Source organism: Tachyglossus aculeatus, chromosome 21, assembly GCF_015852505.1.
Source record: "Tachyglossus aculeatus isolate mTacAcu1 chromosome 21, mTacAcu1.pri, whole genome shotgun sequence".
NCBI lineage: Eukaryota > Metazoa > Chordata > Mammalia > Monotremata > Tachyglossidae > Tachyglossus > Tachyglossus aculeatus.
The window spans coordinates 75,391,947-75,417,598 of NC_052086.1; the positions used below are offsets into that span (position 1 = coordinate 75,391,947).

General features: G+C 43.7%; 1 protein-coding gene and 1 non-coding gene across 2 annotated transcripts in view; one reads left to right on the forward strand and one right to left on the reverse strand.

Moving 5' to 3' along the window:
• Positions 1-25,652, reverse strand: part of GRIN2A (glutamate ionotropic receptor NMDA type subunit 2A) — a 341,178-nt gene that overhangs the window by 95,741 nt on the left and 219,785 nt on the right. Inside the window, exon 4 of the mRNA XM_038763448.1 lies at positions 23,636-23,750. Coding sequence (XP_038619376.1) covers positions 23,636-23,750 — 115 coding nt within the window. The remainder of the gene's footprint in view (positions 1-23,635; positions 23,751-25,652) is intronic.
• On the forward strand, positions 14,095-14,232 carry LOC119943026. Its single transcript, XR_005455512.1, has one exon. It is a non-coding gene; the product is annotated as a small nucleolar RNA SNORA7 (small nucleolar RNA).

Sequence of the window (25,652 nt, forward strand, 5' to 3'; positions counted from 1 at the left end):
CACCCAGCAAATAATCAAGTGCCCTTTTGGAGAATCTTGCTAGCAGTTAGAACTAAATTTGAAGCCAAGTCAATTACATAGGAATTCTTCTGGTTCCAATTATAAGGGCAAATTTCTCTTGTGGCATCAATATATGCCCAGATGAATGGCTTAAAGGACAAACTCTAATTATGCCCATCTCCACTTATCATGTCTACCAAATATGGAAAACAGTGCTTTCTTGCCTGAACATTTTCAATGCTTTTGTCAATGAAATCAGTGGAAATGTAAACAGATCCTCAGAAAGTTGATGCTATGCTTAAGCCCTTAAATGACTTAAAATGATTTAATTCATAATTGAGAATGATCAAATATTGAATGATTTTTCAAGGATCTAATATTTTATCAAACCCAAACACAAACATGACAGGTACCATATTTAGCCCATTTTCTGGCTGTCAATAGGATTTCCAGGAGAAATAAACTATCCAAAGCAATCAGAGGAAACGTGAGGTTCACCAGATCTAGCTGAGGCTTGTCAGTGATGCTATAAAGGGATGCTTATTTTCTCCTGCGGCTTCAACTACCACCTCTATGCCGATTATTCTCAAATCTACATCTCCAGCCCTGATCTCTCTCTCCCTCTGTGCAGTCTCACATTCCCACCTGCCTTGAAGACATCTATATTTAGACGTCCTGACACCTCAAATTTAACATAACCAAAACAGAACTCCTTATCTTCCCTCCCCAACCCCGTCCCCCTGTGATTTTCCCATCACGGTAGACAACACCATCATCCTTCCTGTCTCACAAGCCCTTTACCTTAGTGTTATCCTCCACTCATCTCTCTCATTCAATCCACGTATTCAATCTGTCACCAAATCCTGTCAGTTCAACCTTCACAGCATCACTAAAATCTGCCCTTTCCTCTCCATCCAAACTGCTAACACAATAATCCAAGCACTTATTTTATCCTGCCCTGATTACTTTATCAGTCTCCTCGCTGACCTCCCAGCCTCCCGACTCTCCCAACTCCAGTCCATACTTCACTCTGCTGCCTGGATCATTTTTCTACAAAAGCATTTAGTTCATGTTTCCCCACTCCACCATAACCTCCAGTGGTTGCCCATCCTCCTCCATGTCAAACAGAAACTCCTTACCATTGGCTTTAAATCACTCAATCACCTTGTCCCCTATTCATTCATTCAATTGTATTTATTGAGTGCTTACCGTGTGCAGAGCACTGTACTAAGCGCTTGGGAACTCACCTCACTAGTCTCCTACTACAACCCAGCCCGCACACTTCAATTCTCTAATGCCAACCTACTCACTGTACCTCGATTTCATCTATCTCACTGCCGACTTCTCACCCACTTCCTGCTCTGGCCTGGAATGCCCTCCCTCTTCATATCCGATGGACAATTACTCTCCTCACCTTCAAAGCTTTATTAAAGACCCATCTCCTTCAAGAGGCCTTACCTGACAAAGCCCTCATTTCCTCTTCACCCACACTCTTCTGTGCCACCCTTAGACTTGAAGTTGTACCCTTTATTCGCCCCTCCCGCAGCTCCAAAGCACTTATGTGTAAATCAGTAATTTATTTATTTGTACTAATGTCTGTCTCCCCCTCTAGACTGTAAGCTCATTGTGGGCAGGGAATGCATCTACCAACTTTGTTTTATTGCTATATTGTACCTCCCAAGTGCTTAATACAGTGCTCTGCACACATTATGTGCTCTGTAAATATGATTGACTGATTGACCGGAATACCACAGAGACCTTGGTTGTAGCCACTGTCCCATCATTCCTGATGAGTTTTGCATAAATCCTGGGAGAAATGACTGTGGCTCTTGTGGAAACTCACCACAGTCACGGTTTCTGAATCTACAAGGAATGAATTCCTTCTGCCCTTAGGAGAAACGAAGCAGTATGACATAGTGGTAAGAGCACAGGCCTGGGAGTCAGAAGGTCATGGGTTCTGATCCTGGCTCCACCACTGGTCTGCTGTGTGGCCTTGGGCAAGTCACTTCACTTTTCTGTGTCTCAGTTACCTCATCTCTAAAATGGGGATGGAGAATGTGAGCCGCACATGGGCCAGGGACTGTGTCCATCCTGATTAACTTGTATCTACCCCAGTGCTTAGAACAATGTTTGACACATAGTAAGCACTTAAATACCACAGTCATCATTATTAAATGGAGCAACTGTTAATTGAAGTAAAAACTCACTTTCATCTGAACCATTGCCCTGATAGGATACTAACTCTGTTAGTCTAGGTTTCCAAAAGGCTATTAGATTATCATCTGGGTGGTTGTTATGGGAAAAAATGAATTTAACTGCTGGAATCTGAGCTCTGAGGTTTTTCTAGACTTTAACCCGAGAAGAATTTAATTAAGGTGTAAATGGCTGAATCAGTTAACTCAGTTGGCGATCACCATTTGTAACCCAAGAAATGTAAGCAGGAAGCTTTCCATTCAGGGCCATATTACTACAGATATAAATGCAAGAACAATCTCATATTTACATCGTTGTTTGTTCCTCCCCAGTTACTTCAGGCAGAGTTTAGTACACCAGCGGTGGCTCCACCCCTCTAGTTAGTGGTTGGAGAATCTGGGTTGGGGACCCCATCTTTCTTGGACTTGGATGATTCGGAGAGAGGGAAGTGCAATGTTTTTTCCCCCCAAATCAGCCACCTCACTACCAGTCTCCCCTCCCTTCCTCTAGGACTTCACCCATTCTCAAGCCCCCTTCCTCCATCTGCCACCCAGTTCCACATGCTGTGGCTCCCCCGCGCTTAGTGTTGTCTCATCTCAGAACCCAGAAATCCCTTCCCCACACTACAAGGTTTAGGAGGAAATATGAGGGGAACACTATGGCCAGAGAAATGGGAGTTAAAACTGGAAAAAGAGGAACTGGAGACAACCTGTTATGGTTAAAAAAGAAAGACTAAAATCAATGACTAGCCTGATGTCTGTCATTAGGCATGCTAATGTTATTATTATCATTAATTATAATAGACTACGAGCTCATTGTGGGCAGGGAATATGTCTGTTTGTTGTAGTATTGTACTCTACCAAGCGCTTTCAGCCAGCAAGCGCTTAGTATGATTGAATTGAATAATAATGATAGTGATATTTGTTAAGCGCTTACTATGTGCCAAGCACTGTTCTGGTAGCCCTACTGAGAGCTCACCTCCTCCAGGAGGCCTTCCCAGACTGAGCCCCCTTTTTCCTCTCCTCCTCCCTTCCCCATTGCCCCTCCAGCCCTGCCCTTCCCCTTCCCATAGCACTTGTATATATTTGTACATATTTATAACTTTATTTATTTTAGTTGTACTTATTTACTACTCTATTTTATTAATGATGTGCATATAGCTATAATTCTAATTATTCTGACGGTTTTGACACATGTCTATTTGTTTTGTTTTGTTGTCTGTCTCTCCCTTCTAGACTGTAAGCCCGTTGTTGGGTAGGGACCGTCTCTATATGTTTCCGACTTGTACTTCCTAAGCGCTTAGTACAGTGCCCTGCACATAGTAAGCGCTTAATAGGATTGAATGAATTAATGAATATTCACTAAATTTTTACTATGCATCAAGCACTATTCTAAACACTGGGAAAGATACAAGATAATCAGGTCAGACACAGTCCCTTTCTCACACAGGGCTCACAGTGTAAGTAGGAAGGAAGACAGGTATTGAGAATCTCTATTTAACAGAGGAGGTAACTGTGGCACAGCTAAGGGACCCACCTAAGGTCACACAACAAGCACATGGCAGGGCTGGGATTAGAACCCAGGTCTTCTGACTCCCAGGCCTGAGCTCTTACCACTAGGCCATGCTTCTCTTCAATAAATATACAAAAATAATACCAGCATTTATTAATCTCTTACTCTATGCCAAGCACTCTGCTAAATCCTGGGGTGGAGATACAGGTAATCAGATTAGACACAGTCCCTATCCAACCCCAGCCAGGTTCACAGTCAAAGAGGGTGAGAGGAATAGGTATTTTATCTCCAATTTACAATCAATCAATCAATCAATCAATCGTATTTATTGAGCGCTTACTATGTGCAGAGCACTGTACTAAGCGCTTGGGAAGTACAAATTGGCATCACATAGAGACAGTCCCTACCCAACAGTGGGCTCACAGTCTAAAAGGGGGAGACATAGAACAGAACCAAACATACCAACAAAATAAAATAAGTAGGATAGAAATGTACAAGTAAAATAAATAAATAGAGTAATAAATATGTACAACCATATATACATATATACAGGTGCTGTGGGGAAGGGAAGGAGGTAAGACGGGGGGATGGAGAGGGGGACGAGGGGGAGAGGAAAGAAGGGGCTCAGTCTGGGAAGGCCTCCTGGAGGAGGTGAGCTCTCAGCAGGGCCTTGAAGGGAGGAAGAGAGCTAGCTTGGCGGATGGGCAGAGGGAGGGCATTCCAGGCCCGGGGGATGACGTGGGCCGGGGGTCGATGGCGGGACAGGCGAGAGCTAGGTACGGTGAGGAGATCAGCGGTGGAGGAGCGGAGGGTGCGGGCTGGGCAGTAGAAGGAGAGAAGGGAGGTGAGGTAGGAGGGGGCGAGGTGATGGAGAGCCTTGAAGCCCAGGGTGAGGAGTTTCTGCCTGATGCGCAGATTGATCGGTAGCCATTGGAGGTTTTTGAGGAGGGGAGTAATATGTCCAGAGCGTTTCTGGACAAAGATAATCCGGGCAGCAGCATGAAGTATGGATGAGGAAATGAGGCGTAGGAAAGTTAAGTAACTTGCCAAAGGTCACACAACAGCAAAGTGGTGGAGACAAGAATAGAACCCAGGTCTCCTGATTCCAAGTCCCGGGCTCCAACCACTAGACCACCCTGCCTCCCACTGCCTCTTATAATGGAGGATCCGGCAGAAGTAGTTCAGGTATATTTCAAAGATCAATGGAATGTCTACTGATTGAACATGTGAAATACCAGTTCTAGGATGCCGAAGTCAGCTACTCTTTCCAGGGTTCCTGCTTGAATTATATGATGCAACTTTCAATCCCTCCACAGGCCAAAGCCAGTTAAAATTGTAATGCTGATCCAATAGGCGAGGATGCATTTTTTTTTCTAAGGAATATCAATAAATGCTTATCAGGCTGCAAATGAAGATAAGGCAAGGCTGTCATTAACCTCAAGGGTGGTTCACTTAAGTTACTTGCACCTGTTTCTGGTGAATAAATTGAAAATAGTGGATCTTTGGTGGACTTGCAATTGGGTGAGAATGCTACAGTTCATGAAAGGAGATAAGTACCAAGTAATTAAATTACAGACTGAGTGCCCTACTCTTATTGCATCAGGCAGGATTTGGAAGACAAAGCTAGCCAATCGCTAATGGACTTCCTCACTCAGCATTTCAAAAAAGAGCCAATTCCATTTGGGTACAAGCCCTAAACTCTCAGAATTAACCTCAGTGAGAGTAACGGTGGACCAATAAATAAGGAGCAGTTCACTTAAGTCACTGAGTATTGATCGAATGAAAGTTTTTTCTTTCTTGGAATGGGAAAAGTTCTTTTGTTAAAAAGTTGAAATGAGGAGGATTTGGTATCGCACTTTGAATATGCTCTCATTCCCACCCCCACCCCCATTTCAATCCTCAGGATGGAGGTTTTGTATTTATGATAAAATATCTCTAAGTGAGCCAAAGGTCAGATCTTGAGGTTTCTTCTGGTTTGGAGAAGACACTTACTGAAATTTATCAATGTACACATTAAAACCATCACTTCTCAGAAATGCAGAATGAATCCCAAGTCAGAGATGAATGTCAGCCAGGATTTGGCTGAAAGCAAGATGGTGAGTTGATAGTCCCTATTTTTTTCACTTCTTGGGATGAAATTATCACCATCTCTGGGTTCTAGGCTAACAGCCTAGCTGAGCCCTGCAAGAGCCCCAGGGAGAGACGGCTTCAAGATACTTAAACCAAAAGATGATTAAATAGTGAGGAGGTGCTAACGAGCACAATTAACAATAGCTTTTTCTAGTTGCACAGTGCAATTACTGAATGGGATCCCCAAGAGAATGGGCTGAGTTAATCAAACTATTAGGGAAAGGCGGTGCGGGGAATAATGTTCACAGGTTGTCAGTTGTCCCCCAAATCATTTATCACCCTGGAGACCACTCCCAGCCTTCCCTTGTATTGGACAAGGAGATGCACACAGCATAAAACTGTGGTTTAGAGGAGGCACAAGGCTTGGGAGTCAGAAGTCCTGGGCTCTAATTCTGGCTCTGCAAAATAATAATAATGATAATAATAATTGTGGTATTTTTTAAGCATTTACTGTTTGCAGAGTATGTACTAAGTGTTTGGGAGAATACAACAGAATTGGTAGACACATTCCCTGTCCACAAGAAGCTTACAGTCTAGAAGTATGAGAAACAGGGGTTAGGTGAGATGGACAGTGGATTGTCTGGTAATGAATCCGAGAGGTTGCCCACACTACTATCATCATCACAGATATTCACTCAGCCTCTCTGTCAAGCACTTTATTAGGCATAAGGGCAATTTTGGGGAATTCATTATACAAAGTCCCTGCCCTAGAGGAGTTAATGATCTGAGACACCAGAAATATATGATTAAAAATTTCTAATTCAGGAAGGTTTTGACTTCCAACAGGGCGAAACCTGACAAAGATTCAAAATTCAGGCATGAGCTAGGACATCTCTTTCCTGGACACAAAGAACAAGGGCCTCCTATCAATAATAATAATAACTGTGGTAATTGTTACCTGCTTACTATGTGCCAGGCATTGTACTAAGCACTGGAGCAGATACAAGATGATCAGGTCCCACATGAGGCTCGCAGTATAAGTAGGAGGGAGAACAGGTATTGAGTCCCCATTTAGCAGATGAGGGAACTGAGGAACAGATAAGTTAAGTGATTTGCCCAAGGTCACATGGCAGGCAAATTGTGGGATTGGGACCCAGGTGCTGTGACTCTAAGGAACATGCCCTTTCTACTAGGTTATTGATTTGTCCAAGGTCACATGGCAGGCAAATTGTGGGATTGGGATCCAGGTGCTGTGACTCTAAGGAACATGCCCTTTCTACTAGGTTATGTTGCTTCAATCCTATGCATTCTCTTCAATAGCCCAAAACCATCTCAAAGCACTTCACAACCAGCATCAATGAAATTTCAGTAGCAGCTCAAAGTAACCACTGAGAAAGGCTTCCATTACCTTCTGCATTACCTTGACTTGCTTCCTTTATTCATCCCCCATCTCAGCACCACTGTACTTCTGTACATTTATGCAATTTTATTTATTTATATTAATGTCAATCTCCCCCTCTAGACAGTGTGCTTTTTGTGGGCTTGGAATATGTCTGTTATATAACAGTATGTTATACTGTATTCTCCCAAGTGTTTAATACTGGGATGAGAAGCAGCATAGCTTAGCGGATAAGGCACGGGCCTGGGAGTCATAAGGACCTGGGTTCTAACCCCACTTCTGCCACTTGTCTGTTCTGTGACCTTGTGTAAGTCACTTAACTTCTTTGTGCCTCAGTTACCTCATCTGTAAAATGGGTATTAAGACGGTGGGACAGGGACTCTGCCCAACCTGACAACCTTGTATCTACCCCAGCACTTAGTACAGTGTCTGGCACATAGTAAATGCTTAACAAATATTATTTAAAAAAAATACAGGTCCTTTGGACTCTCAGGCCCACTCTCTATCCACTAGCCAAGCTATTATGTTGGTAGCAGAGCTGGGGATAGGAAATCATAGGTGTTTATTTTCAACCCATGAGCATTTTAGTCCCCCTAGCCCATTAGTGACTGGGGCCAGGTTATATCCACCCTGCAACTGGGTAGGTGTTTGATTTCATGATCAATAATCACAACAGCCTTATTAAGATCACATCTTAATAAGGTCTTATTAAGGTCACATGGAAAGCAGCTTGGCATAGTGGGTAGAGCACAGGCTCTGCCATTTGTCTGCTGGGCCTCAGTTCCCTCATCTGTAAAATGAGGATTGAGACGGTGAGTCCCTCATGGGACAGGGGCTATGTCCAACCCGATCTGCTTGTACCCACCCCAGCGCTTAGTATCAATCAATCAATCAATCAATCAATCGTATTTATTGAGCGCTTACTATGTGCAGAGCACTGTACTAAGCGCTTGGGAAGTACAAATTGGCATCACATAGAGACAGTCCCTACCCGATAGTGGGCTCACAGTCTAAAAGGGGGAGACAGAGAACAGAACCAAACATACCAACAAAATAAAATAAGTAGGATAGAAATGTACAAGTAAAATAAATAAATAAATAAATAAACAGAGTAATAAATATGTACAACCATATATACATATATACAGGTGCTGTGGGGAGGGGAAGGCGGTAAGGCGGGGGGATGGAGAGGGGGACGAGGGGGAGAGGAAAGAAGGGGCTCAATCTGGGAAGGCCTCCTGGAGGAGGTGAGCTCTCAGGAGGGCCTTGAAGGGAGGAAGAGAGCTAGCTTGGCGGATGGGCAGAGGGAGGGCATTCCAGGCCCGGGGGATGACGTGGGCCGGGGGTCGATGGCGGGACAGGCGAGAGCGAGGTACAGTGAGGAGATTAGTGGTGGAGGAGCGGAGGGTGCGGGCTGGGCAGTAGAAGGAGAGAAGGGAGGTGAGGTAGGAGGGGGCGAGGTGATGGAGAGCCTTGAAGCCCAGGGTGAGGAGTTTCTGCCTGATGCGCAGATTGATCGGTAGCCATTGGAGGTTTTTGAGGAGGGGAGTGATATGTCCAGAGCGTTTCTGGACAAAGATAATCCGGGCGGCAGCATGAAGTATGGATTGAAGTGGAGAGAGACACGAGGATGGGAGATCAGAGAGAAGGCTAGTGCAGTAGTCCAGACGGGATAGGATGAGAGCTTGAATTAGCAGGGTAGCGGTTTGGATGGAGAGGAAAGGGCGGATCTTGGCAATGTTGCGGAGCTGAGACCGGCAGGTTTTGGTGACGGCTTGGATGTGAGGGGTGAATGAGAGAGCGGAGTCGAGGATGACACCAAGGTTGCGGGCTTGTGAGACGGGAAGGATGGTAGTGCCGTCAACAGAGATGGGAAAGTCAGGGAGAGGACAAGGTTTGGGAGGGAAGACAAGGAGCTCAGTCTTCGACATGTTGAGCTTTAGGTGGCGGGCGGACATCCAGATGGAGATGTCCTGAAGGCAGGAGGAGATGCGAGCCTGGAGGGAGGGGGAGAGAGCAGGGGCAGAGATGTAGATCTGGGTGTCATCAGCGTAGAGGTGATAGTTGAAGCCGTGGGAGCGAATGAGGTCACCAAGGGAGTGAGTGTAGATTGAGAACAGAAGGGGACCAAGCACTGAACCTTGGGGAACTCCCACAGTAAGAGGATGGGAGGGGGAGGAGGAGCCTGCAAAAGAGACTGAGAAAGAACGACCGGAGAGATAAGAGGAGAACCAGGAGAGGACGGAGTCTGTGAAGCCAAGGTCAGATAACGTGTTGAGGAGAAGGGGGTGGTCCACAGTGTCAAAGGCAGCTGAGAGGTCGAGGAGGATTAGGACAGAGTATGAGCCGTTGGATTTGGCAAGCAGGAGGTCATTGGTGACCTTTGAGAGCGCAGTTTCCGTGGAATGAAGGGGACGGAAGCCAGACTGGAGGGGGTCGAGGAGAGAGTTGTTGTTGAGGAATTCTAGGCAGCGCGTGTAGACAACTCGTTCAAGGAGTTTGGAAAGGAATGGTAGGAGGGATATGGGACGATAACTAGAAGGTGAGGTGGGGTCAAGAGAGGGTTTTTTTAGGATGGGAGAGACATGGGCATGTTTGAAGGCAGAGGGGAAGGAACCAGTGGAGAGTGAGCGGTTGAAGATGGAAGTTAAGGAGGGGAGAAGGGATGGAGCGAGAGATCCAAGTACAGTGCTTGGCACATAGTAAGCATTTAACAAATTACATTGCTGTTATTATTACCTCCTCCAAGAGGCCTTCCCCAATTAAGCCATCTTTTCCTGGACCCCTTCTCCCTTCTGCATCATCTATGCACTTGGATCGATACCATTCAAGCACTTCATTCATTCATTCACTCAGTTGTATTTATTGAGTGCTTACTCTGTGCACAGCACTGTACTAAGTGCTTGGGAGAGTACAATGCAACAATAAACAAACACATTCTCTGCCCACAACAAGCTTGATATTCACTCCACCCTGAGCCCCATAGCACTTATGTACACATCCGTGATATTTATATTAATGTCTAAACTGTAAGCTCACAAGTTGAGGGAATGCATTCTCCAACTCTACTGTATTGTACTCTCCCAAGTGCTTAGTACAGTACTCTACACCAAGTGCTAATGAGTATCACTGATTGAGAAACAGCCAGACTTTGTTCTAGGATCATATTTTTAATACACAAGGAGTGAGCATTTGTCCTTTCCTACACTGGCCTGAATTGGGATGCTTCTCATTCACACAACTTTTTCATTGACTGAAACTTAGCCATTGGTTTCATCAATACAGTTAAGCTGTCATCATTTAAACCGCAATGATTCCAAAATCTTTGGTGGCTTCTTTTCCCAAGAGGAAGACTGATCACTCCTCACTCGCTATCTTATGTCCAACTGATATTGTCTATTAATAAAAGTTCCATGCTAAGAAAGAAACTCTGCCATAAGATGCTTGTTGCTATTTTAGCTCCATCAACAGCTCTGAAGAGTTGGCAATTTCTTTTAAACCCATTCGCTGGTTTGCAATCCTGTGTGATTAATGCAGCTGTTAATTTCCTACCATTACCGGAACCCATTTGTTCGTGAAGCCTCATGCCAGAAAATGGCCATAGGATCAATACTTGCGGGGATCCAAAAACTCCCTGAAGAGTCAGAAAGGTCAAATGCATCATGAGTCAGGAGAAATCTCAGGCTCACTTGGTTTAGCACCCTCACCCAAAGACTTCACCTGTAGCCTGAATTATCCTGTTTCCTCTCTAAATTGGGAAGATCCCTGAGGAAATGCACAGCCAGGCGGCTTTTAGGGTGTCTAGTCTTCCCATTTTTAGCACTCAGAAATCCTCCTGATGTGACTCCTGCTGTTTGGAAAAGGCGTCCATTTTCAGAGGTATGTGGGAGGGAAATGTGAAGCTGCTGGAGATGTAATTTATTTTAATGTCTATCTCCCCCTCTAGACCATAAATCTCCTCATGGGCAGGGACTGTGTCTACCAGCTGTACAATATTGAAGCAGCATGGCTTAATGGAAAGAGCACAGGCTTGGGAGTCAGAGATCACGGGTTCTAATCTCTGCTCCACCACTTGTTAGCTGTGTGGCCTTGGGAAATAAAAAAACAGCCGGGAAAAAAATAATCATAACTGAACTTTCACTAGCACATGCATGATCAATCAGCCAGTCAGTCAATTTTATTTACTGAGTGCTTACTATGTGCAGAGCACTTTACTAGGCACTTGGGGGAGTACGATATAACAATATAACACACATTTCTAATTACAGCTCTGCCACTTGTCTGCTGTGTGAACTTGGGCAAGTCATTTCACTTCTCTGGGCCACAGTTACCTCATCTGTAAATCTCAATGGGGATTGAGACTGAGCCCCACGTGGGTCAGGACTGTGTCCAACTTGATTTGCTTGTATCCACCCCAGCTCTTAATACAGTGCCTGGCACATAGTAAGTGCTTAACAAATACCGTCATTAACATTCCTTGTCCACAACAAATTTACAGTCTAGAGGGTGACACAGATACTAATATAAATAAATGAATAAATAAATTACAGATATAATCACTTCCTCTACCCTGTTTGAATGGTCATGGGTCAGCACTGCAGAGGATAAGGTGGACTCATCACAGGTCACTGGCCAAACTGGCTACCAACCTTCTTCAGCACCCAGGTAAATGCTTCTCATGCTCAAAATCCCCCTCCAGCCCAGGCCATGTCCAGCATTCTGTTTAAGCCCACCTCCAACATGCTTCATAGCACTAGTCGGATCTTGGACAAGACTTCATAGGGGAGACCCAAACTGAGATGTCTTGACATCACGATGCTGCCGTTTGTGGCCATGAACAGATTGCTAAGGTGAAAAGCAGTGTGGACTACTGGATAAAGTTCTGGACTGCGAGACAGAGAAACTGGGTTCGAATCAGGTCTGCAGTGTGACCTCAGGTAAGTCACTTGACTTTCTCTCTGCCTCAGTTACCTCATCTGTAAAATGGGGATTAACACTGTGAGCCCAATATAGGACAGGGATTGTGTCCAAGTCGATTTGCTTGTATTCCCCCTCCTAGCACTGAGTACAGTGTCTGATGCATAGTGAGTGTCACAATTGTCACAATTATTATATCTCTGCACCTCAGTTCCCTCGTGCAAATGGGGATTCAATAGCTGTTCTCCCTCCTACTTAGACTGTGAGCCCCCTGTGGGACCTGATGATCTTGTATCTACCCCAGAGCTTAGTACATCGCTTGGCACATAGTAAGCACCCAACAAATACCACAGTTACCAACAATTAAGTTGCAGTCTCAGCTGTCTTTTCCCTCAGCTTCCAAACAGATGCCACACCAGCCTACATGGTTCAAATCTAAACGAAGAGAAGCAGGCCGATATAACTGCATGTGATGTGGATGGCTTTGTGAAAGGTTCCGGGCTTCAGACTATGGCATGCAGCCACCCTGACCATATGGGAGAGGGGATTTCTAGCCCCCTTAATGGATTGGTCAAGGCAGCTCAGCTGCTGCTCACAGATCAGAGTGAGAAGGAACCATGCTCCAGATTGGTGTGCAGGTGGTAAATAAAGCAAGACAGGTGGACTGTTCATGTGATTCTAAATCAGTATTTGAAGACTAACTGCAAAAACATCCCCTTAAAAACATCCAACTGATTGAGTCTAACACTAAACCAGTCGCCTGGGTTGTATATATTATCTGAAAGGAGAAGGAAGAATGCTTCCTTCTACATATTGCTGGATATACTTCACCTGTCCAATGTATTATTCTTTGAGCATGAAGGAGAGTTTATACCTACAGGCATATTTCACCATTACGCCTTTATGTGATCCTTGAAAGTGTGGCTGTATCAGGAATGGCTGTAACATGAGCTGTATTTTCCCGTGGACAAAAGTATGCTAAATTGGATTCTGTTTCTCAAACCTCTAGGGAAATATGGAATTCCTCTATGTGTAATATATACCATTATATCAAGTACTGCTAAGTTCTGTTAAAGTAATTCAAGGATTAACATCACTAAACATTATTAGACTTTGTAGGTAGCTGGGAAAGTAGAAGCTTATTCTGTTAGCTGTGTGGTGGTTTTTCAAACTTAGAGAAGCAATTGTCCAATTTGGATTGAATAACAGTCTTTTTCTTGTTTTCAAAGTATTTTGTAGTAGGCCAACTCCTTCAGAACATCTCCTTTTTATGGTATTTATTAAGTGATTGATATATGTCAAGCACTGTCCTAAGCGCTGGGGTAGAGACAAGTTAATCAGCCCACATGGGGCTCACAGTCTTAGTAAAAGGAAGAACAGCTAGCGAATCTCCATTTTACATTTATGGAAACTGAGGAACAGAGAAGTTAAGTGACTTGCTCAAGGTCACAGAGCAGGCAAGTGGCAGAGCTAGGATTAGAATCAACTGATCAATGGTATTGACTGAGAATTTACTAGGTGCAGAGCACTGTACAGAGTGCTTGGGAGAGCACAGTACAACAGTATTAGCAGGCACGTTCTCTGCCCATAATTAGTATCAGTCTAGACCCAGGTCCTTTGACTACATGGCCTGGGCTCTTTCCACTAAGCCAAACTCCTCTCTCTATCAGAGGCTCCAATCATTTTTACATATTAATTTGCTTTCTTTACTATATAGGCAAGATTTCTTAATAACCAAATTTCATCTAATGGTGGAGAGACAGGGCATAACTTCTTCATCTGTGCATCTAGTGCATTTTGAAATGATGTATTGCATTATCAAGGTATCAAACTAAGCTCTCCTGTAAAATGTAAGCTTCTCGTGGGCAGAGATTACATATGCCAACTCTGTTGCATTCTATTCACTCTACCTTAGCATTTAGAACGAGACTTGGTACTCTAGTAAGTGGTTAACAAATACCATTATTATGACCGAGATAAAATCCCCTAGTCCATTTACCTTCCCCCTCTCAGGGTCACACCTGGAGAGTTTCCAGTACTTGACCAGTCTTGGCTATGGGAGGGAGAGACACGCAGAGGCCTATTCATTCCATTCCTAGCTTGGGCAGTGGCTAGTGAGTGGAAGGCAATCTGATACAAGTCAAAATTCACCCATGCTGGGTATCAGTGACATGGGAGAGAGTCGAGGACGGAGACTCGAGTTAACTGTGCAGAAGGTGGCAATGGTAAACCAATTCCGTACTTTTACCAAGAAAACTCTATAGCTATGCTAGCAGAATAATTTCAGATGGAGAGCTGGGTGTTCTGGGAAAGATGTGTCCTTGGTGTCGCTATGGGTCAGAAATGGCTAGACAGCATAAGACAAGACAATTGACGTAGCCTAAATGGATGGATCATACTGTACGAAACAGATATTTCTAGTCTGTATATTTCCTCGTAAAATGTTGCTATTTTGCATCTTGTACTTGCTTTACTTTTAAGGTAAGTTAACTTAGACAAATACTTTGGCTGGGCTCTACTGCTCTGTTCCATTCAGGTGTGCAAGCTGTACTCATGCTTTTGAAAAAAGCAGCATGAGGTAAGAAGCAAAAATATACTGAAAGGCACAGCTAGACCACTTGTGCATGCTAATTATCTAGCTATGGCCAAGTTTTTGCATAATGTTGTCAATTGTTCTGTGTGGCTCTTTGAATTAGTAAATATGCAAGAATCACTGTTTTGATCAACACAATCTTAGTTTTCTTTTCTACCATTTATGTGCTCCAGAGAGGTTAGTGCTCATTATAAAAATTAACAAATTCAATTTAACCGGGCCCTTATGAGGAAGGAAAAGCCTAAACCCCTCGCCCCATTTCTTAAGGAGGTAAAATAAATCTATAGTATAATTGCCTCCACCTAAAAGCTCTCCAAATCCCAGCTTCATTGTTACTTATTACATTCTTAGTAAAAGTTTACTATATACCATGCACTGTGCTAAATGCTGGGGTTGAATAAAGAAAAGGTAATATAAGATAATCGAATAAGGTAAGTCCCAATCCACAGAGGATCTCCCAGCCTAAATGGGAGGAAGAGCAAGTATTTTATCCTCCATTTTACAGATGAGAAAACTGAGAGGTAAAGTGACTTGCCCTAGGTTCCACAGCAGGCAAGCAGCAGAGCCAGTCCTGTACTAAGAGTGGGGTAGATAAAAGCTAACCAGGTGGGCCACAGTCCCTGCTCCATGTGGGGCTCACAGTCTTAATAAAAGTAACTGATGCACAGAGAAGTTAAGTGACTTGTTCAAGGTCTCAGAGTAGACAAGTGCTGGACCCGGGATTAGAATCCAGGTCCTCTGACTCCCAAACCCATGCACTTTCCACTAGGCCATGCTGTTTCTCAAAGTTATGGCCCGCAAAACTAAGATTTCTAAGCATCAGAGTTGGTGGGGAAAAGCTAGATCACAGCTGGTGACAGGTAAAAATCTAGCAAAAGTGCTTTCGCAAATATTTATGGAATGAGTTGTAGTAGTTTTTTGTTGTTGTTTTCATCAAGAGTCTTCATTTGTGAAGGTTCAATCTCTAGAAGGATTAATGAATCCATGCAAATATTGTCTTGGCTTTCACCTCAGCTCACATCACACTAAATTATTCCATAGGTAGAAATCTGGTGCTCTAGGAGTAATATTAACTTTTTTTGAGGACAAGAGATCAGCTGTTCAATGGTACAGCAGAAATCCTGGGTATAGGGAAGCAACTATCCAGCTTCCTCTCCTAGTAGGTTCTGGTGCCATTGTTATATAAAGATAGATGGATCTTGAAAAGTCATGCCTTCCCAAATTGATTTCAATAACGGCAATAGCTTTGCAAAAATAAAGTCAATGCGCAAAATGGTGTAAACATCGCCAGGCACCTGGAGAAGCTCTAAACACTTTGATCGTTTTGCATAATTGTACTATTGTTATTTCTTTTTCAACAATCTGCCTCAGTTCACAAGGTACATTGTGAATTTTCATGCAAGGTTTCACTCACCAGAATAATTTGAGTGTGATGTTTACAGAGTGAGGTGAAAGCCAAGGCAATATTTGTATGGATTATTTAATCCTTCTAGAAATTGAAACTTTACAAATGAAGACTCTTGATATAAAAAAAAAACTGCTACAACTCTTTCCATAAATGTTTGCGAAAGCACTTTTGCTAGATTTTGGAAAGCATCATGAATTCAAAAACCATGCAATTTACATCACATAATAATTGTCCCTCAAATTTGTTCCATTGTTGATGAAAGATTCATTAGACTTGCAATCGTTTTGCAATGATACATGCAAGACCATCATGCTGAAGAGAATAACCCATCTATTCTTTCCAAACTTATCAGTCTTATTTCTCCTTCATCATCTCAATTGTGTGATTTTTTTTTTAAACTGACATCTACCTAATTGTGCATGAAATTCAAAAGCAAGGCACATTTGGTTTCCTTTCTTATACAACCTGGAAGATGGAGCTGTCCAATAGCAAACAGGACACAATGGATTTGGTGAATGCTCCAGCCTCAATTTCAAATGAGGTGGGCTCAGTTCAAGTCCTCCGTAAACAATCGAAGGCACTAGAATGTCCCAGAAAGAAAGCCTTTTTGTTTCCAGCTGGGGAGAAGTTCAGGCTCCTTTGCTGTGTACTGAACAGCTGGACTTCAAAAGGTGAGAAGTAGCATGGCCTAGTGGATAGAGCACCGGCCTGGGATTCAGAAGGACCTAGGTTCTAATTCCAGCTCCAACACTCGTCTGCCGTGTGACCTTGGCCGAGTCACTTCACTTCTCTGTGCCTCAGTTACCTCTTCTGGAAAATGGGAAGCCCCATGTGGGACAGTGACTGTCCAATCTGATTGCTTATATCTAATCAAATGCTTAGTACAGTGCCTGGCACATAGTAAGAGCTTAACAAATAGCATTAAATGAAAAGGTGCCACACTTCCTTTTCACTTGCCCTGACCCCTCTTCAACTCTCCAGCTTCCTTCTGCTGGCTCCTGTTGTCGTCCTGGCCCAGCTTCCCCCCCTCCTCCCTGCAAACCCACCAAGCCACAGCCTTACAACTTCAAAGACCTCCTAAAATCTCACCTTCAGGAAGCCTCCCCCGATTAATTCACAACACCAAGCCGGTTCAACCCAACTCCCACTCTTTTTCTCATCCCCACTGCTTATCTACAGGTGGACAGTCAACTGTTCAGTCGATTATTTATTGAGTTAATTTCAACCAGACATGTTTTTACTCCAAATTATTCCTACTCCTGCTCAAATGATTTATCACTATTTATAAACTAAGTGCTACTGATGAGAAGCAGCCTGGCCTAGTGGATAGAGCACGGGCCTGGGAGTCAGAAGGACCTGGGTTCTAATCCTGACACCACCACTTGTCTGCTGTGTGACCTTGGGCAAGTCACTTCACTTTCATTTGATCGTATTTATTAAGCGCTTACTGTGTGCAGAGCACTGTACTAAGCACTTGGGAGAATACAATCCAACAATAAACAGACACGCTCCCTGCCCATAAAGACTGCCCATACAGTCTGTTCCTCAGTTACCTCATCTGTAAAATGGGGAAGCCATCAGAGAAACCTCCAGGGAAGCTGTCTCCAGGGTCATCATTTGTCCCGCTGATACTGTCTCCAGCTTCTGTGTTAAGAAGAGTGTATCTTCCCCAGTGCTTAGTACGTTGCCTGGGACATAGTAAGTGCTTAACAAATACCAGTAAAAAAAAAAAAATTGCAGGCTCAGGGTCCTGGAGCAGAACAACAGATGGGAATGCCCACACATGTAGTCAATCAATCATATTTGTTGGGTGCTTACTGTGTGCAGAACATTGTACTAAGCACTTGGGATGGAGCAAAACAACAAAATAACAGTGTAGAGGATGGGTTTATAGCCTAGAGGATGAGTTTACAGCCTAGAAGAGGAGCTTACAGTCTAGAGGATGAGCTAGTCAAAAAAGAAGACTAGCTATTAGCAGTTGGGGATGGGGTCCCTGACCCTGCATTGGGGGAAGGGTCAGGATGAAGGACAGGTCAGTCTGCTGGCCCACCATCTTCTCTGTCCTGCTTTCCATGGCCCCAGATAAATGCAACCTCCAAAGTGGAAAAAAAAATGTCCTCAATCATATTGAATAATTGCTGTTCCTCCCTCAGATTTATCTTCCTTTTCCCGAGCCTTTGTAAAACTGGTGGTGCCATGGCTGGTTCTGGGGAATAACACAACGTCTATTCACCTGCCTCACTACCTTCTCCTCCCTCGGGGACTGAAATGCAAGGAGTTATTCTGAAGGGCAAATCTCCAAAAGAAAACAGACTACAATTTGGCATAATTTCAGCTTCTACAGCTAAAACTAAATTCTAAGTCATGAGGGTTTTGAGTTTTGATTTTTGTATTTTTGAGGAACTTGACATTTCTCAACAGGAATTGGAAAACTGACACATCAATAGTAACCAATTTGTGGAAACTTCAAATTCCAGGCCATTTTTCATTTTGTTACATTATTCATCTGGAAACCAACCTATTTCCTTCACAAAGAGACTCCCAGCAATCAAAGGAGATCAAAATGGGGCCACAGAAGTGAGTAAACTGGAATCAAGGACAGACCCAATTTTGTTCCTGAGACATACAACCCTTTCTCGGGGATGCCAATATCTTGGCTATATCTCCTTTCTTTTCCTATCAATCCATTGCTGTTTTTCACTGTTTTCCTTGCTAGCTCCCAAACTTCTCCTTTTTCTTCCTAACTGGTTACCACCCCCTCTCTATATTCCCATTCATTCTTGTGCCTACCATTCATTCCCTTGAGTTCCAGATTTCCAGTGATTTGATTTGGAGGCCCCTGGTTTTCTCTGGAGTCTTCTGACTGATCCTTCTTTCCAACCCTGCCATCACTGGAGCTTCTGGAAGCCTTGGGGGGAGTGGGGAGGGGGGGCAAACCTGCTCTCTCCATAACCACTAGCCCACTGATGCCCTTATTTCTCTGCCTACCTTCCCATCCAACCACACCCAGCCTCATGTTCCATACTACGCTATAGAATTCCACATCTGCACTTGACCTCGGCCTTAATGGTTTCCTTCTGTCCATTTCCATCTCCCCCCTCCAGCTCCCCTTCCTATTGGGCATTCAGGCACTCTTGAATTCCAATCTATTTGTCTAGAGTTTAATTTTTATTTTAAATGGTACTTGTTAAGCTCTAACTATGTGGCAGACTGGGGTAGATACAAGAAAATCAGACTGGACACGGTACTTGTCCTACATGGGGCTCACAGTCTAAGACAGAGAATTTAATACCCACTTTACAGATGAGGCAACTGAGGCACAGAGAGACTACCTGACTTGTTTAAGGTCACCCAGCAAAAACATAGTGGAGCTGGATTAGACTCCAGGTCCCCTGACTCCCAGGCCTGTGCCCTATCCACTAGGCCTTATTACTTTCCTAATCTATCTTTAATCCATCCTTAGTTAAGGTTCCCCTCCTCCAAGTTCTTTGGGTTTTTTTCTTAAATGGCATTTCCTAAATGCTTGCTATGTCCCAGGCACTATACTAAGCACTGGGATGAATACAAACTAATCAGGTTGGACACAGTCCATGTTCCATGTGGGACTCACCATCTTAATCGCCATTTTACAGATGAGGTGACTGAGGGAGTTAAGTGACTTGCCCAAGGTCACACAACAGACAAGTGGCAGAGCTGGGATTAGAACCCACATCCTTTGACTCCCATCCCCCTGCTTTTTCCACTAGGCTGTGTTGCTTCTCTGAACTCATTGTTCATAGTTTTGTACAATCTAATGAGAAGGTGGAAAGGCCAGATTATCGTCTGGAACCTCTGGATAAGTAAGTCTTTGATTTTTTTCTGTGGCAGATGGGAGACCTCCAGACCCTCAGCCAATTCCGAGAGGAGATTTGAGCACATCGGCTGGTTCAGAAAGCTATGACACACACCCGGGGTCTTCAGGTATGTGGAAGCAATGAACAGGTGGAAAGAGCAGGGCTTGGGACTCAGAGGACAGGGGTTCTAATTCCGATTCCACCACTTGTCTTCTGTATGACCTTGGGCCAGCCACTTAACTTCTCTGTGCCTCAGTTCTCTCATATGTAAAATGGTGATTAAGACTGTGAGCCCCTCATGGGACAACCTGATTATCTTGTATCTACCCCAGCACTTAGAACAGTGCCTGACATATAGTAAGGGCTTAACAAATACCATTATTACTATTATTATCATTATTCATTGGAGAGGGTTTTTTTTTCTGTTTTCATGTTCAGAGCAAAGACAGGATAGTAGGCTTGGTAAGTGTGTTAGATAATCCAAGGTATCTGAAATCACATCTCCAGGAGGCCTTCCCTGATTAATTTCTCATCTCCCCTCCCTGTAGTCTTCCCTACTGCTACTTCAGCCTTTTTGTGTCATCTAAGTACTTCAGCCGTTTTGTGTCATCTAAGCATTTGGGTCCTCACACACCCCTTTCCCCAGATCTGTGACTCCCCATCACCTCTGCCCCCCTGAACTTGAGTACATATACTTATATTTTACTTTTTCCTCGTACCTGTAATTGATTTTTGTGTCTGTTTCCTCTGCTAGATGTTAAGCTCCGTGAGAGCAAGGATCATGTCTACTAACTCTTCCAAGTGCTCAGTACAGAGTTCGGCACTCTACTGATAGAGCACAGGCCTGGGAGTCAGAAGGTCAAGAGTTCTAAACCCGGCTCAGCCACTTATCTGCTGTGTGACCTCGGGCAAGTCACTTCACTTCTCTGGGTTTCAGTTACCTCATCTGTAAAATGGGGATTGAGACTGTGAGCCCCATGTGGGACAGGGACTATGTCCAACCCAAAATACTTGTATCCACCCCAGTGCTTAGTACAGTGCCGTAGTAAGTGCTTAACAAATACCATAATAATAATACTAATCATTATTAGGAAGCAGTCAAGAAATACTGTTGATTAATGGGGAACACGCAGGAAGGAAGTTGCACGTTGAATCAGTTGTCTATTCACATTATATTGGTTGTTTTAGAGTCAAAATTCAGGATTTTCTTTTTGCTCTATTGGCAAATAAGGGTGACTCCTGATTATGTCGAGATCCTGTTTTTTAAGCTGACACCTGTGGAAGCAACATTCACTCTTTTAGGCCTCTAGTGGACAATTTTAGCAATTTCAGCTTCAGTGTCCTACAGTCCTCTAGTGGACTGAAAGAGTAAGAGTCTCCTTTTCATTATTATTATTATTATTAATTATTATTATACTTGTTAAGCAGCTACTATGTGCCAGGCACCGTACTATGCATTGAATGGATACAAACAAATCGGGTTGGGCACAGTCCCTGTCCCAGGTAGATCTCACAGTCTCAATCTCCATTTTACAGGTGAGATAACTGAGGCACAGAGAAGTAAAATGACTTGCCCAAGGTCACAGAGTAGAAAAGTGGCAGAGCAGGGAATAGAGCCCATAACCTCCTGACTCTTTTTCCTGTGCTCTATCCACTACGCCATGCTGCTTCCTCCGTTCCCTTTGCAACTAATACCCCAAGCGTCAGTACTTAGGCCAGAGGTCGGGTATCTATGGCTCGCAACTGAGTTATGTGTCATTGGTGTCAAATGTGGCTCTCGAGCATAGATGCCAATAATAATAATAATTGTGGTATTTATTAAGCGCTTACTATGTGCCAGGTACTGTACTAAGCGCTGGGATGGATACAGGCAAATGGGGTTGGACAGAGTCCTTGTCCCATATGGGGCTCTGGGGCTCAATCCCCATTTTACAGATGAGGTAACTGAAGCACAGAGAAGTGACTTGCCCAAGGTCACTCAGTAGAGAAATGGCGGACTCCCATGCCTGTGCTCTGTCCACTATGCCACGCTCATCTCCCTCTGTGTGCAGATTGGGGGAGAGGATTCTCGAGCCCAGGAATGGTGAGTTTTAGTCCTGGGGGTCTCAAGGGTATTACAGGCAGAGGATTGGGTCAGGGGACCTGCCCCACCTGGCATGCTACCTGATGCCAGTTGATGCTCCAGGAGCCAGGCACCTTCAGAAGACTTCTACCAGTTTAGGCTATTTGTCATTAAATAGAATTCATAGAAGACTATCTTCCTAGTTCTTTTAATACTTCCCGCTTTCTGCTCTCCTTGCCCCTCCCTTTTCTGCCCCCTCTCCTGTCCCCACCTATTTCCTCCCTTTCCCTCATCTCTTCTTTTCTCTTTTCTTTTTCCTAAGCAGCAAGGCATAGTGGATAAAGCATTGGGCCTAGGAGTCAGAAGGTCATGGATTCTAATTTCGGCTTCGCCATTTGTTTGCTTTGTGACCTTGGAAAGTTACTTCACTTCTCTGGTCCTCAGTTACCTCATCTGTAAAATGGGGATTGAGATTGTGAGCCCCATGTGGGACAGGGACTGTGTCCAACACAATTTGCTTGTTTCCACCCCAGGGCTTAGTACAATGGCTGGTACATAGTAAGTGCTTCCTATTATTATTACAAATACCACAATTATTATTATTATTGTTTCCACCTCCCCAATCAAATGCCTGCCAGAAGCAATGACTGTTGCTAAGAACTGTTGTTACTATGAAGCAGTCTCATCGCTCAGTGACCTCACTACAGTGTATGTACTTTGCTCCATGTGACATAATGAAGTCTTGGGTCATACAGAAGATTATACAATCTTGGCGCACCACTTGATTAAAGGATTTATCTTCTTTGGCTCTTCTGCATAAAAAGTTTGTTGACCCTGAACCTAGACAATGGGGACAAGAGATCCACTTAAGAGACATCTAGCCCAGAGAAGCCTTTGGAAATCCCACAGACATCTCAGATTGCCCAGAACATTCTGGAACAATAATTGGACCCCAAGTTGTGAACCACAAAAACTCTGGATTCCCCACAGCTGCTTTTGCTCATAACATGGCTACTGAATCCAAAGCTTGCAGGGTGATATGGGGGGCAGAAGGAGGGTGGGGTTGGAAGGTGGATTTGCAGTTTTGATTACACAAGTGGAGGTAACAATAAACAGATATATCCCCTGCCCACAGAAAGACCTGGGTTCTAATCCCAGCTCCACCTCTTGTCTGCTGTGTGACGCTGTGCAAGTCACTTCACTTCTCTGGGCCTCAGTTTCCTCATCTGTAAAATGGGGATTAAGACTGTGAACCCCATGTGGCCAGAGACTGCATCCAAGCTGATTATCTTGTATCTACCCCACCGCATAGAACAGTGCCTGTCACATAGTAAGTGCTTTAACATATTCCATAAAAATAAAAATCTCAGAAAGTTTAACCCTCCCTGACTGTTACAGTAGGGAGTTCTCCAGACAGTGTGGTTTCTCAGGGCTATTTTCCCTGAGCTTCATCTTCTCTAAGCACCATCAGCCTACTCTGGGAGAAAGCTTGCCTTGCCCCACTGGATTCCGCTCCTAGCTAACGATTCCAGAATCAGAATTCCAGAATCAGCAGGTATCTCAAGGAGTTTGGAGCAGACTGAGACATTCCAGAAATAATGTCTCTGCTCCTTCGAGCAGCGGCGCTGAGATGCCAAAAGTTGCTCACCTTTTCCCATTCCCGGTCCTTGTTCAGCACAATCACCACCAGCCTGGGCTGGGCCTGGTAGCCGTCTTCTGTGAAGGACAGATCTTTGCCTTCCCATGTCACATTTATCATGAATCTAGGAGAAAAAAAAAAAGATGTTCAGTGAAAAATAAATGAGCTGCCCGGCGGTTCACGAGCTAGTTAATTTCAGTCCTCATCTGAACGCTGAAGAACTGTGTCCCAGAAATGCCCCAATCTGTAGAACTGAATCCGGAGGTGGTGGGCGAGGGAGAATAAGACCGCTTTCAAAGAGTAGGCAGAGCATCCTGGCATCTGAGTGCAACTCATAATCAGTAACTTTGCTTCAGCTCTTTGCTTCAGAATTCTTATTCTGCTTTCCAGCTGTTTGATACTAATAACACCTCCTGAAGTAGCAGCAAGCAACCAAAACAATGCTGAGAGAGAGAGAGAGAGAGAGAGAGAGGGAGAGGGAGAGAGAGAGAGAGAGAGAGAGAGAGAGAGAGAGAGCATGTGCCTATGTGTGTATGTGTGTGTGTAAGAGAGACAGAGCCCATACTTCCAGAATATGCAGCCTGGGAAACTTTTCGGGGCAAGCTCCATGCTTTGAGATTGAAGGTAGATGCCCAGTATTAGGTAATAACAATAATAACCGTGGCATTTGTTAAGGGCTTTCTATTTGCCCAGCACTGCACTAAGCACTGGAGTGGACACAAAATTATCAGGTCAGATAAAGTCCCTGCCCGGCATGGGGCTTACAGTCTCAGTAGGAAGGAGAACAGGTATTTAATCTCCCTTGCACTGATGAGGAAACCAAGGTCCAAAGAAGTTAAGTGACTTGCCCAAGGTAATACAGCAGGCAAGTGGCCGAGCCAGGATTCGAACCCAGGTTTGCAGACTCCCAGGCCCATGCTTTTTCCACTAGGACATGCTGCTGTAACTAGGATGTGTTAAGAACCACCAATGAATCCCTGCCTGGATTACTGCAAATTCTTTGTATTTCTCTTAGTCTTAGGCACCTCTTGCTAGAAGCTAAGCAAGATAATTAAAATAATAATGATGATGATAATACTACTAATAATAATGATAATAAAAATAATTGTGGTATTTGTTAAGCCCTTTCGATATAAACTGATAGAACTAATTTAAAAGTAATTGAATTTAAATTAGAAAGAATAATTGTAGAATTCACTTTACTGTAAAAGTCGGATTTTTTTGTTTCAAGTGCTGTAATTTAAAATGTTAGTTGTGATGAAAAAGCAGCCGAAAAACTGTTTCGTATTTTTTGCTGCAATTTACCGTATAACATAAACCTAATAATTTTGTCATGGCTTTTCAATTTTGCATATTTGCTTTACTTTTATGCTGATCTTTTTTACTGACTTGGTAAGATTTGCTTTATCTAAACAATTTTTATGTGGTGACTTGCCCTTAAAATGAAATTTTTAAGATTTTTATAGGTTTTCAGGTTATTGTACTAAGCACTGGGATAGAAACAAGACAATCAGGTCAAACACAGTTCCTGTCCCACAGTCTAAGTAGGAGGGAGAACAGGTATTTAATATCTAGTCAGCACCAACAGAAAAGTTTCCACATTCGGCCAGACCCAGAAACCAAGGTTTCCCAAGTGTGACTATTTTTCCAGAACTCTCTCTGTCAACTTGGAAAGCCTCACTCTAGGTTGGTGAAAATCAGGGCCCTCCTCCAACTTCAAAAGTGAAGAGAACATCAAGATATGTGACTTGCTTTGCTAATGTCGAAAGGCAGTGGGTGGATTATAAGTAATAATAATAACAATAATAGTTCTGGTATTTGTTGGGCACTTACTGTGTGCCAAATACTGTTCTAGAATAAAACAAGGCTGGGAAATTATTATTATTATTATTATTATGGCATTTATTAAGCGCTTACTATGTGCAAAGCACTGTTCTAAGCGCTGGGGAGGTTACAAGGTGATCGGGTTGTCCCATGGGGGGCTCACAGTCTTAATCCCTATTTTTACAGATGAGGGAACTGAGGC